Genomic DNA, 13,560 nt, shown 5'->3' on the forward strand with positions numbered 1-13,560 from the left:
TACAAATCTGAAGCCCTCAGCATTTTTTAACCCCAAGATGGACTTACAAAATCAGCTTGTAATTCCTAAAAGAAATTAAATACAAATTAGAATCAGACTCTTTTAATTCACCCATTCTTTCCCCTAAACCCCTCTTACTATGCAGCCTTATCCTGTCTGCCCACCCCCACAAATAAAGCCTCTTCTAGACCTCCTGATGAGTAGAGGCTGGCAGGCAGAGGCAGGGTTTCTCAGCAGGCTACCTTTCTGTGAAAGCCACCTCTGGAAAGAAACTGTGATGCTTCCGTTGGGAGATGAAGTTTCCTGCTCAGCCATCAAGCTTACCGCTTTTCCTCTCAACCGCTCTGATTAATACCGGCAGTGTCTTCGTTTCACATTTAGAGGACATTTCTGGCTTTAGATTAACACGTGTGTTGGATGGCTGACTATGTATGTTTGTGTGTGTGTAAGAGGAGGGACTATAATTTAGAGGTGCATCAGAGAGAACTGTAGGTTTCTGTATGTAAAAATCTGGGTCTGAATATGCCACCTAAATACATTTATTTTTCCTGACTTATGCACTTCTAAACTGCTCTGTAGAGCACCAGCAATCCTATAACAATAAACAATAAATATGAATGCAAACTAAAACTTGGTCTTCAGTTTTTTATGTTTACATATAAAAGTTAATTTTCTATACTGAGTAATTGTATAAAGGCCTAATACGGGTGGTGCAACATCTATTACCCTAGTTCAGCACCGCTAAGATCTGGGTTCAGCTAGTCAGACATCTATACAGACATATTAGGCCATGTCTGAGAAGATATGCTGAAGCCCTGCGATTGACTGGCGGTTCCCTGTGGAAACAGTCCTGCCACAACCCTGACCGCAATAAAGCAGTTGTTGAAAATGAAATGGAAAAAATAAAGCCTTGATAAAAATGGGTGAATATGGGAGAATACACTAGACCTATGAGAAAAATTAAAGGCATTGTTGAAGTACATTCATTTCAAGAAACAAAACCATGTGTCATTTTTATTAACAAAATTTAAAATTAGTTTTCCATGACTTTTTCACTGGGGTATAAACATGCTGACAAAAAGGGAATTTATCTGCTTAATAACGTTGCATTAAAAAATGTAATAGATGGTATCATGGTATCAGAAAGGATGTGCTTGCCACCATTCTCCACTGGTTAACAGCAACTCTCTAGTCATAGGTGAGGCTTAGTTAATAGTTAAGAACTGGCTACAACTAAGTTGGGAGAAAAAGACTTATTCTGATGCTGACACAAAGGAAAACTGAAGAATACTGGAGTAATTATATTAAATATTATAACTGAATAAAAATCTGAGTGTAATTAATCCCACAATATAATGTAGTATGATGGTTCCACTGCAAGAATGGGACCCTGATCAGGGAGAAGGGGTAGTTTAGTATGTATTTTAAATGTATTATGGGTACATAATAATATAATACAAATGCATATTTATTGTAGGTCTAGCCAATCACAGATCACAGTCACAGATTGATTCCTCCTAAATGCAGGACTGAACGCTACAGAAAATCCTTTCTTATAACTGCTATCAGACTGTTTAACAGTTCACAATAATTCAAATAAATAATTTATAAGAAATACTTACTTCTGTATGCTATGCATGCACCATAAAAAGTTTACATGTGTATATAGTACCATACTGTACATTTTTATCTTATTGCTTGTTTTTGCACTGTAAGTTAATGTTGTATGTATAAAAGAAGTTGTTGTTGACTGTTGTCTGAGCTGCTGTAACAAAGAAATTTCCTGCAAAGGATCAATAAAGAATCTATCTATCTATTTATCTATCAATCATGATTATAGCTTAGTTTTGCTAATTTCAAAATTCTTTACCAATGCCACTCGGGTGGTGCAGCGGTAAAACACACTAGCACACCAGAGCTGGGATTTCCAATACATCGTATCGAATCTCAGCTCTGCCATCCGACTGGGCTGGGCGGCCACATGAACAATGATTGAATAGAGTAGAACGCCTTTATTTGTCACATATACATATACAGACGTAGAGTACAACGAAATTCTTTCTTCGAGTATGCCAGCTTGTTTGAAAGCTGGGGTCGGAGCACAGGGTCAGCCAATGTATGGTGCCCCTGAAGCAAAGAGGGTTAAGGGCCTTGCTCAAGAGCCCAACAGTGGCTGCATGGCAGACCTGTTGCTGTTGTTCACAGGGTGGGCAAGCCGGACCAGGGTTCTTCATAACTGGTGCAATTACGACCTCTGACGGCTGATTGATGGTGCCTGTGCAGAGTTGGGGAATAATGCTGATCAGGGTATGGCTCTCCGTGCACAAGGCTGGTCCGCATAGGCTCGCCCTGTGCAGGTGAAAAGACGCAGTTGATACTGAGCATGTGTCGGAGGGGGCATGTGACAGTTGCGAAGCTCCTCAGTCAGCAGTGGAGGGTTGTATCGGTGGAGGTAAAGCATAACACAATTATGGTAAATGGATTAGATTGGGGAGAAAATTTGATGTTATGCAAAATAATAATAATTATTTTGTTCATTAATCCCCATCAGCCCTATCTTATTGTGTTACACTCAAAAACTGAAAAAGTATCAACATGGCAGAAAGAACATTGCACTGCTGTTTTAGAACTTGCAGCCAATCTTCAGTACAATTCCAGAGTTGTGTGGAACTAGGTTACAGTAAGTATAAAAACTCTCAGCAGTGGGATAATTATGGTTTGGTAAGTTTTTGCCTGGCAAACAATGGCTCTCAATCAATCCAGCCGAAAAGGGACTTCAAATATAAGCCTTCAAAAAGCCTCAGCTGAACACTTCAGCTGGGAACTAGCATTAAAAGCTTCTCATATTCCTGACGAAAAACTTTTTCTACAGGGCTCTTGAACACTTCATGCACTCTAGCTGTGCTGTACTAGTACTTTCCGAAAGTTTTTACAACTCTCCTGTCTATCTTGTTGCTGGATCTAAAAATAATGTAGCCAGTAGATGATCTCCACAAATCCACAACAACTGGAGCTTCAGTATGATACATACACAAAAAGATTAGATCATGGATTAGTAGGAAGAAATGATTTAACAGCTATTATAAACACACTGCTACCACCCCGAATCAGAAAATGTTGGGACAGTATGGAAAATGCAAATAAAATAAAAATGCAGTGTTCCTAAAATTAACTTTGACTTTTATTTGATTGCAGACAGTTTGGACCCAAGATATTTCATGTTTTATCTGCTCAACTTAATTTCATTTGTTAATATACCTCCATTCCTGCATTTTAGACCTGCAACACATTCCAACGGATGGGGGACGGGGGCAATTTAGGGCTAGTAATGAGGTGAAAAAACTAAATAATGATGTGATTCTAAACAGGTGATGTCAACAGGTGATTGTAATCATGGTTTGGTACAAAAGCAACATCCAGGAAAGGCAGAGTCTTTGATGTGTGAGAAAATGATTTAAATGTTTAAAAACAATGTACCTCAAAGAAAGATTGGAAGAGATTTGCATATTTCTCCCTCTACAGTGCATAATATCATTAAACTATTCAAGGAATCGGGAGGAATTTCAGTGCGTAAAGGCCAAGGCCGCAAGCTTAAGCTGAACGCCCGTGATCTTCAATCCCTCAGATGGCACTGCCTCAAGAACCACTACTCAACAATAGCTGATATAATCACATGGGTGAGGGATTACTTTGGCAAACCTTTGTCAAGCACTACAATACAGAGTTACATGCACAAATGCCACTTAAAACTTTACTACGCAAAAAAAGCCTTATGTTAACCATGTCCAGAAGCGGCATCGACTTCTTTGGGTTCAGAGGCATCTAGGATGGACCAGATATTTAATGTTTTACTTATTAGGTGGAGGCTCACCACTTAACACTTACACACACAACATTTAACACAAAACACTGCATAGGCAAATAGTCTACCAGTTCATAAACAACACTTCTCAATGCTCAACTGCAAGGAATGTATGGATTTCACTATCAACATCCAGAACATTATTAAAAAATTAAGAGAATTTGAAAAAATGTTTGTGTGTAATAGACCAGGCCAAAAATCTGTAATGCCCATGGCTTCAATTCATTAGACCACACAGACTCAAGTGTCTATCATGGTATGGGGCTGTATTTGTGTCAATAGCATGGCTATTTGCATTGCACATATGTAAAGACACCAATAAAAAAGAAGTACATATGCATTTTGGATTAACATGTGCTGCCATCCAGAGAACATCTTTTTAAGGCATTTTCTGCATGTTACAACAGCAGTGGTAGGGGAGTGCAGGTGCTAGGCTGGCCGGTCTGCAAACCAGATTTGTCTCTTATTAAAATCATGTGAGCAATCGGGTGGTGAAGCAGTCTATTACTTTAGCCCACCACTGCTGGGTTTAAATCTCTGCCTGACTGCCTGAGGCAGGAATAGCCAAAGCCCTGGGATGGATTGGCAATCTTTCTCCCTTGTGCCCAGTGTTTCCCGGTGGAACCCTGTCCAGGATAAAGCAGTTGATGAAAATAAAATAAAAAAGAAAACATGTGAAGCATTATGAAGTGCCATATAGGACAAACTCACCTGACAATTCACCTCACTTGCATGTATTTAGACTGTGGGAAGAAACCCACACAGACACGGTGAGAGCATGCAAACCGCCCCACCTGGGGATCGAACCCAGGACCTTCCTGCGTGAGGCGACAGTGCCACCCACTGAGCCATCATGCCGCCCGGGGCATATGGTAAAATATAAAAGGTTCAGAAAGAAATCTGAACCTCTCTGAATTATGTTTAGTTTTGTGTTTTTTGGGGAGCAGTGTTAGCTCAGTAATTAAGCTACTGGACTAGTAATCAATAGGATGCTGGTTTAAGCCCCACCACTGTCAAGTTGCCTCTTTTTACCCAGAATTGCTTGCACTGTATTAATTGTAAGTCGCTTTGGATAAATGCATCTGCAAAATGCCATGAATGTAAATGTGTGTTCGGGAGAGATATCCACAAATGCACCTGTGCCCACACAAACACACATTTGTAGATCTCTCCAAGCTCCAACAGACACACAGCTACGTATATTTATCCCATCATGCTCTAAGCAGTTGTGGACTTAGAGAAAACAAGAGGCTAAAACATATGGGACAGTCCAAGCTGTGCTACATTCTGGCAAAAATACAGTGTGGGAGAAGACTGGCAGCATTCAAATCTGGCAACATTGATTCATTTCATTCAACTCAGCTCTTAGGAAGTGTATAAATATGTATTTTATGCAAATAATTACTGTACTTAAATGATCATTATGATCAACACTAACAGATTAGTTGGTTCCTATGTCTTCATCAGTATGCAGATAACTAATCAAGAAACATCTGTGAAACCAGTGCAATCTTCATTCATTCATTCAGTCGCAGTAACTGCTTTATTTTAATCAGGGTCCTGGTGGTTCAGAGCTCTTCCCAGGAAACACTAAGCACTGAGTAGAAATGCACCGTAGTCCATATACACCAATCAGCCATAACAATAAAACCACCTCCTTGTTTCTACACACACTGTTCATTTCATCAGCTCCACTTACCATATAGAAGCACTTTGTAGTTTTACAATTACTGACTGTAGTCCATCTGTTTCTCTATATACATTTTAACCTGCTTTTACACTGTTATTTAATGGTCAGGACCCCCACAGGACCTCTACAGAGTAGGTATTATTTGGGTGGTTGGTCATGCTCAGCATTGCAGTGACACTGACATGTTGGTGGTGTGTTAGTGTGTGTTGTACTGATATGAGTGGAAGACACAGCAATGTTGCTGGAGTTTTTAAACACCTCACTGTCACTGCTGGACTGAGAATAGTCCACCAACCAAAAATATTTAGCATAATATGCAGCACCCCCTGACCACTGATGAAGGTCTAGAAGATGACCAACTCAAACAGCAGCAATAGATGAGCGATAGTCTCTGACTTTACATCTACAAGGTGAACCAACTAGGTAGGAGTGTCTAATAGAGTGGACAGTGAGTGGACACGGTATTTAAAAACTACAGCAGCGCTGCTGTGTCTGATCCACTCATACCAGCACAACACACACTAACACACCACCACCATGTCAGTGTCACTGCAGTGCTGAGAATGATCCACCACATAAATAATACCTACTTTGTGGTGGTCCTGTGGGGGTCCTGACCATTGAAGAACAGAGTAAAAGGAGGTTAAAAAGGTATGTAGAGAAACAGATGGACTACAGTCAGTAATTGTAGAACTACAAAGTGCTTCTATATGGTAAGTGGAGCTGATAAAATGGACAGTGAGTGTAGAAGGTGGTTTTAATGTTATGGCTGAAAAGTGTATTTCAGGATGTTACACAATTTAGGCAATTTAGAGAAAGCAATCCACTGCCATTTTGGATAAGTGAAGGGAAAACGTGAATACCCAGATGAAATAAAAAAAATAAGCACAGTAATAGCATGTCAAAGTCCACAAACATACTCGGATTGTGTTTGGTCAGGTACCACACATATGCATTAATGCACTTTTTTTTGAAGACATTTTTATATGATTCGCTTCTACAGATAAAGCCCACATGGTAGTGTTTTGTTTGCATCATTAAATGTAGATAAACAATCTATATAACAATCTAAGTGTGGCCTATTTTGATTATTATTTACTTAGAGTCTGTGTGGCTCTGGGTCTGTGTGGCCCCCATTTATTGATATTTACTGAGAGTCTGTGTGGCTCCAGGGTCTGTGTGGCCCAAGGTCTGTGTGGCCTATTTTTATTATTATTTACTGAGAGTCTGTGTGGCTCTGGGTCTGTGTGGCCCCCATTTATTGATATTTACTGAGAGTCTGTGTGGCTCTGGGTCTGTGTGGCCCTCCTTTTACTATATTTTCTTTTAGTTTTTCATGTTCTTAATTCTGTATCTCTCTTGTTTTAATTTCATGTTCTCTTAATTGTAACTAAATGTTTGCAAGAAGTCTTTCTGAGGTTCTAGATCTCAGGAATGTTTTAATGCTTTTAATTTTTCCTTATGTAAAGCACTTTGAATTGCCACTGTGTATGAAAGGTGCTATACAAATAAACTTGCCTTGCCTTGACTTGCCTTGCCTATGCATTAATCATTTGAAGTCCCCAGATGTGCTGATGGTCAAGAATCCATAAAACTTTTAAAAAACAGCAAATCTGGAGGTTACAAACAGGCATCATATGTAGTAATTTTATTTATTTAATTGTATTATTGTTTGCATTTTCCCTTTTTCTCCTAATTCAGTCATTTCCAATTTCCTACTGTATTTTCTTTGCTGCTTGCACCACCCCCATGGAGGGCCGCAGAATAACACAGCTTCTTTTACATGGGCTAGCAGTAAATTCTTACAGTGAGCCATACCACATATGGAGGCTCACAATATGCCCTATGTGTTCCTGTGCTACTTCTGGCAGCATCTTCACTACAAAGCATTCAGTTGCTGTTGCAGCAGTGAGGAGAAACCCTCAGGACAGAAAACTGTGTCCAAGGCTCAACAGTGGTGGCAATAAATCTTAACTTTTACACAATGTACACTTGGTTAATTGCTGGTTAATACACATATGTATAAGGGGCTTATGTGTTTGTGTGTGTTTTGTACTAGCTCTTCAGTCTGTCAGTTTATTGATGGTTGTGAGATGTAAACTGATGTAAAAAGCGACTCACTGAGACTGACTGACACCCTGCAGGCTTCTCCACAGGGAGGCTTTGATTGGGACTCAAAGCGCAAATTAAACTCACAACTTCGATGAGCGTGGTGTGTGCTAAAAATACACAAAGACTTTTACCAAAATCATTAAACTGTAAAGTAATAATCTGTTTAATTAAAAAGCTACATGATCTAAAAGTCAGGTTAGGTAAAACAGGTTAGTTAGTGAGGTTACTTAAACATCACATTCATTTGTGACTGCTGAACATCTCATTTCAAAAGCATGAATACAGAGCTGGTTGTCTGCCATAACATTATGACAACTGACAGGTGAAGTGAATAACACTGATTATCTCTTCATCATGGCACCTGTTAGTAGGTGGGACATATTAGGCAGCAAGTGAACATTTTATCTTCAAATCTGATGTGTTAGAAGCAGGAAAAATGAACAAGCGTCAGGATTTGTGTGAGTCTGATGAGGGCCAAATTGTGATGGCTAGGCGACTGGGTCAGAGCATCTCCAAAACTGCAGCTCTTGTCGGGTGTTCCCGGTCTGCAGTGGTCAGTATCTATCAAAAGTGGTCCAAGGAAGGAACAGTGGTAAACCGGCGACAGGGTCATGGGCGGCCAAGGCTCATTGATGCACGTGGGGAGCGAAGGCTGGCCCGTGTGGTTCGATCCAACAGACGAGCTACTGTAGCTCAAATTGCTGAAGAAGTTAATGCTGGTTCTGAGAGAAAGGTTTTAGAATAGAGTGCATTGCAGTTGCAGGGCTGTTTTGGCAGCAAAAGGGGGACCTACACAATATTAGGAAGGTGGTCATAATGTTATGCCTAGTCGGTGTAAGCTATAATGACCTGCACTCTACTGAGAAAGATTTTGCAACCTGGTTGTTGAGATTCTTTACAATTTATCAAAAAACCTTTAGAATGCTTGTACACTAATGTTGGTTGAAGGCCTACTGTAAGATAGTTGCATTGAATGGGGGCTTTTTGTTATACTCAGAGCTTTGGAGATGCAATTTAGGTTGTTTTACACCAAATTGAAAGCAAATCATTAATTTAAAGTACTCACTTTGTACATGATAATAATAATAATAATGAAAAGGTAAAGGATCTTTTCTAAACAGTTTTCACAAAGTCATAAGCACGAACTGTCATTGTGTGCAGTAGCACTGAGATTCCTCTTCACACACCAAACTAGGTAAACAAACTCCATTATTCCCCCTTTCTGAACTTACACTTGTTTTCAGGCAGAGTTCTCCAGAAATTCACCTAATACAGACTTGACTTGCATATGTTTTACATCATTCAAGATGATACTTGGCTTGTTCTTGGCAGCTTAGCTTTGGTCTCTTATTTATGAATAAACAGATGCAGAAATGCAATATGTTTGCATCCAAAAGCAGCTTGAGACTTTGTTATAAGTGTTGCTGCTGATTACAGACCATTTTTAAGCATCACAAGCTTGAGGACTCTCTGGCCCATTCTGCATACTTGTTTTGTCTCCCTTTTCATGAATGAGCTGCTGTTGCTTCTAGACAATTATACATACAAATAAATCATGTACATTTATTATGTGTACAAAAAAATTTCTTGAAAAAGTGGATTTATAATGAGAGTAGATAAGAAGATAAGGAGAAAGAGGGAAATTATAATACCATGGTAATGTTTGTCTACAGAAGGGGTTTCAAACTTTCCTGGTAAACTGCAAAATTTCCTTATGTAACAGACCAATATCAGCACATGCTTATTATCCGGCAAGTTAAATCAGGTGTATTAAAAAGAGTAGAATCTGAACTTTCCAAATGCCAACTTAAAGTGGGACCACCCACAGCAGATACACTGATCAGCCATAACATTAACACACACTGTCCATTTGATCAGCTCCACTTACCATATAGAAGCACTTTGTAGTTCTACAATTACTGACTGTAGTCCATCTGTTTCTCTGCATACTCTGTTAGCCCTCTTTCATGCTGTTCTTCAATGGTCAGGACCCCCACAGGACCACTACAGAGTAGGTATTATTTGGGTGGTGGATCATTCTCAGCACTGCAGTGACACTGACATGATTGTGTGTTAGTGTGTGTTGTGCTGGTATGAGTGGATGAGACACAGCAGCACTGCTGAAGTTTTTAAACACCTCACTGTCACTGCTGGACTGAGAATAGTCCACCAACCAACCCCGTGGGCAGCATCCTGTGACCACTGATGAAGATCTCAAAGATGACCAACTCAAACAGCAGCAATAGATGAGCGATCGTCTCTAACTTTACATCTACAAGGTGGACCAAGTAAGTAAGAGTATCTAATAGAGTGGACAGTGAGTGGACACGGTATTTAAAAACTCCAGCAGCGCTGCTGTGTCTGATCCACTCATACCAGCACAACACACACTAACACACCACCACCATGTCAGTGTCACTGCAGTGCTGACAATGATCCACCACCTAAATAATACCTGCTCTGTGGTGGTCCTGTGGTGGTCCTGACCATTGAAGAACAGGGTGAAAGCAGGCTAGAAAAGCATGCAGAGCAACAGGTGGACTACAGTCAGTAATTGTAGAACTACAAAGTGCTCCTATATGGTAAGTGGAGCTGATAAAATGAACAGTGAGTGTAGAAACAAGGTGGTGGTTTTAATGTTATGGCTGATCAGTGTAAACTCAATGTTTATCTGTGAAGGAACAACTGATGCGCACATTGGACGTTTTTCTTCAGAATAAAAAATGGCAGCAGCAACCAGTGTTTTGTTTTAAAAAAGTACAGCAAAAGTGTGTTTAAATCTTTAGAGAAAGGCATTCAAAGTTCTCAGAACAGAAATTGAGGGTGTTTTCTTTAAAATGGTTAGAACATAGTAATGATTATCTCCGAACAGACCGAAGCCTGCAGTACTACAACCCTTCAGGTCTAGGGTCTGAAATTCCTGACATCGTCAGAGCTGTTAGTAATAGATGTGGACAAGCCTGGTAATTATTTGAACCATGTAGTGTTGGCTTTTTTTAATCCTCCATTCTTAACTGCTTCCTTCTATTGCCCATTATTGGTAAACATGTCCTGTTTGACTTTTTGAAAGGCATAGAACAGATAACCTTGGGAGAAAGAACCACTGAGACTTACCTCCCTCCATTCTTTCGTGCCTATGCCTTGTATGTACAACACGACAACTGTGAAAAGAGAGATACAGAGAGAGAAAGGATGAGATTAAAGAGCTCAAAAGGAAATAGGAAATGAAATGCCAAAGCAAATTAAGTGCAGTAAAATATCTTTGTAGAAAGACAGATGTGACCTTTTTTTCTCCTCCATAAGATTCGACTTAATTAAGAAGAAAAGAGCTAGGGTACACTTTATTATAAAAAGCATTTGGACATCTGATCAAGAGCTTGTCAGCCACCACCTGCCAGACATAACCAATCATGTCTGTATGTACACCGACCAGGCATAGCATTATGACCACTGACAGGTGAAGTGAATAACACTGATTATTTCCTCATCACGGCACCTGTTAGTGGGTGGGATATATTAGTCAGCAAGTGAACATTTTATCCTCAAAGTTGATGTGTTAGAAGCATGGAAAATGGGCAGGCAAAAGGATTTGAGTGACTTTGACAAGGGCCAAATTGTGATGGCTAGACGACTGAGTCAGAGCATCTCCAGAACTGCAGCTCTTGTGGGGTGTTCCCGGTCTGCAGTGGTCAGTATCTATCAAAAGTGGTCCAAGGAAGGAACGGTGGTAAACCAGCGACAGGGTCATGGGCGGCCCAGGCTCATTGATGCACGTGGGGAGCGGAGGCTGGCCCGTGCGGAGGCTGGATCCAACAGACGAGCTACTGTAGCTCAAATTGCTGAAGAAGTTAATGCTGGTTCTGATAGAAAGGTGTCAAAATACTCAGTGCATCACAGTTTGTTGCGTATGGGGCTACATAGCCACAGACCAGTCAGGGTGCCCATGGTGGTCATAATGTTATGCCTGATCTGTGTAAATGTCTAAAATCTAATTTATAGATGGTTTTATATTTGAACTTTTAAATCAGATCCCAGTCGTGTCTTTGTTTTAACTAGACATTTAGAGTAGCACTGTGGTGCAGCTAGTAGAGCTGGTGCTGCACAGCAACAAAGGTCCTGTGGACATTGATTTAATCCTTATGTACTCCCTATATCTGCAGGGGTTTTTTCCTAGATTTCAAAGCTTTATTGTCATATGTACAGTAGGAAACGTGTTTCCCTGTACAATGAAATTCTTATTTTGCTGTCCACACATGATGTAACAAAGTACAAAGATAATAATAAAATAAAATAAAATTAAGAAATAAAAGTTAGATATAGTAAAAAAACACGCTGAGTATAAGTTATGTACATTGTGCAAGAAAAGAGCAGATATATTGCAATCAGACAATATAGTTACATGTGCAAAATGTAAAGACAGTAGTGTAAACATACATGTGCAGCTGTATGTAGACCTGTAAACAGTCATATGTGGTATAGTGCAAGTATTGTGTGCAAGTGTGATAGTGTCTATGAATAATCAGCTCAGCTGTTTAAGAGTCTGATAGCTGTGGGAAAGAAAGAGATCTTTAGTCTTGTTGTCCTGCATTTCACAGTTCTGTATCTGTAGCCTTAGAAACATGCAGAAGGTGGACTGGATATGCTACACTGGCCCTGTGTGTGAGTGAGTGTGTTATGCTTTGTAAAGGATAATTTCCTACACATTGCGTATTCCTGTCTTGCACACAGTGTTTCCAGGTACTGCTTCAACCCGGCACAAACCTAATCAGAATTAAGACATCAGTAAAAATGATTAAATAAATATTTATAGACTGTATGGGCAAATGTATTATGACACACATCTAATTATTGAGTTTGGGTATTTCAGCTCCGGTTTCCTCCAACAGTCCAAAGACATGCAAGTGAGGTGAATTGGAGACACTAAATTGTCCATGACTGTGTTTGATATAGCCTTGTGAACTGATGAATCTTGTGTAATGAGTAACTTCCGTTCCTGTCATGAATGTAACCAAAGTGTAAAACATGACGTTAAAATCCTAATAAACAAACAAACAGATGTTTCAGTCAACCAGTTGCTGTCAGGAGTATAAAATCAAAATGCTTTTGACTTTTGGGGAGAAGGTCCTACCTTGTTCTAGCTTGACTCCACCACTGTGCACAAAGTGAGGTTCATAAAAACTTAATTAGACAAGTGTGGTGTGATAGACCCCAAGAGTTCTGACCTCAACCCTACTTTAAATGTTGATAAGGAGCCTGGCTCTACATATGTTCACATTCTGATACAATAGCCCACCACTGCTGAGGCTAAATGTATTCAATTTACAACATGTATTGTTTGAGAGTCCATATTAAAATTAAACAAAATGCATATTGTTAGTCCAATTGGTAATACATGTTGTATGTCTGTAGGAAAGCGCAAAAATTAAGCTACATGTTTTCATTCAGGCTGCATTCTGTCACTTTATTTCAGGTATTATGCCACCAATGCCCAATCTCATAATGTAATACTCAAAAATGCATAATTGAGAATTTAGACCTTTTCATATACAACGATTAGCCATAGCATTAAAACCACATCCTTGTTTCTACACACACTGTCCATTTTATCAGCTCCACTTACCATATAGAAGCACTTTGTAGCTCTACAATTACTGACTGTAGTCCATCTGTCTCTCTGCATGCTTTGTTAGCCCCCTTTCATGTTGTTCTTCAATGGTCAGGACCCCCACAGGACCACTAAAGAATAGGTATTATTTCGGTGGTGGGTCATTCTCAGCACTGCAGTGACACTGACATGGTGGTGGTGTGTTAGTGTGTGTTGTGCTGGTATGAGTGGATCAGACACAGCAATGCTGATGGAGTTTTTAAACACCTCACTGTCACTGCTGGACTGAGA

General features: G+C 39.8%; 1 protein-coding gene across 1 annotated transcript in view; it reads right to left on the minus strand.

The window, feature by feature from the left end:
- The window catches only part of LOC134316718 (copine-9-like), a 128,240-nt gene that overhangs the window by 98,854 nt on the left and 15,826 nt on the right, over positions 1 to 13,560 (minus strand). Inside the window, exon 3 of the mRNA XM_062997148.1 lies at positions 10,779 to 10,825. Within this exon, the coding sequence (XP_062853218.1) occupies positions 10,779 to 10,825 (47 nt within the window). The remainder of the gene's footprint in view (positions 1 to 10,778; positions 10,826 to 13,560) is intronic.

This window comes from Trichomycterus rosablanca, chromosome 6, assembly GCF_030014385.1.
Source record: "Trichomycterus rosablanca isolate fTriRos1 chromosome 6, fTriRos1.hap1, whole genome shotgun sequence".
Lineage (NCBI taxonomy): Eukaryota > Metazoa > Chordata > Actinopteri > Siluriformes > Trichomycteridae > Trichomycterus > Trichomycterus rosablanca.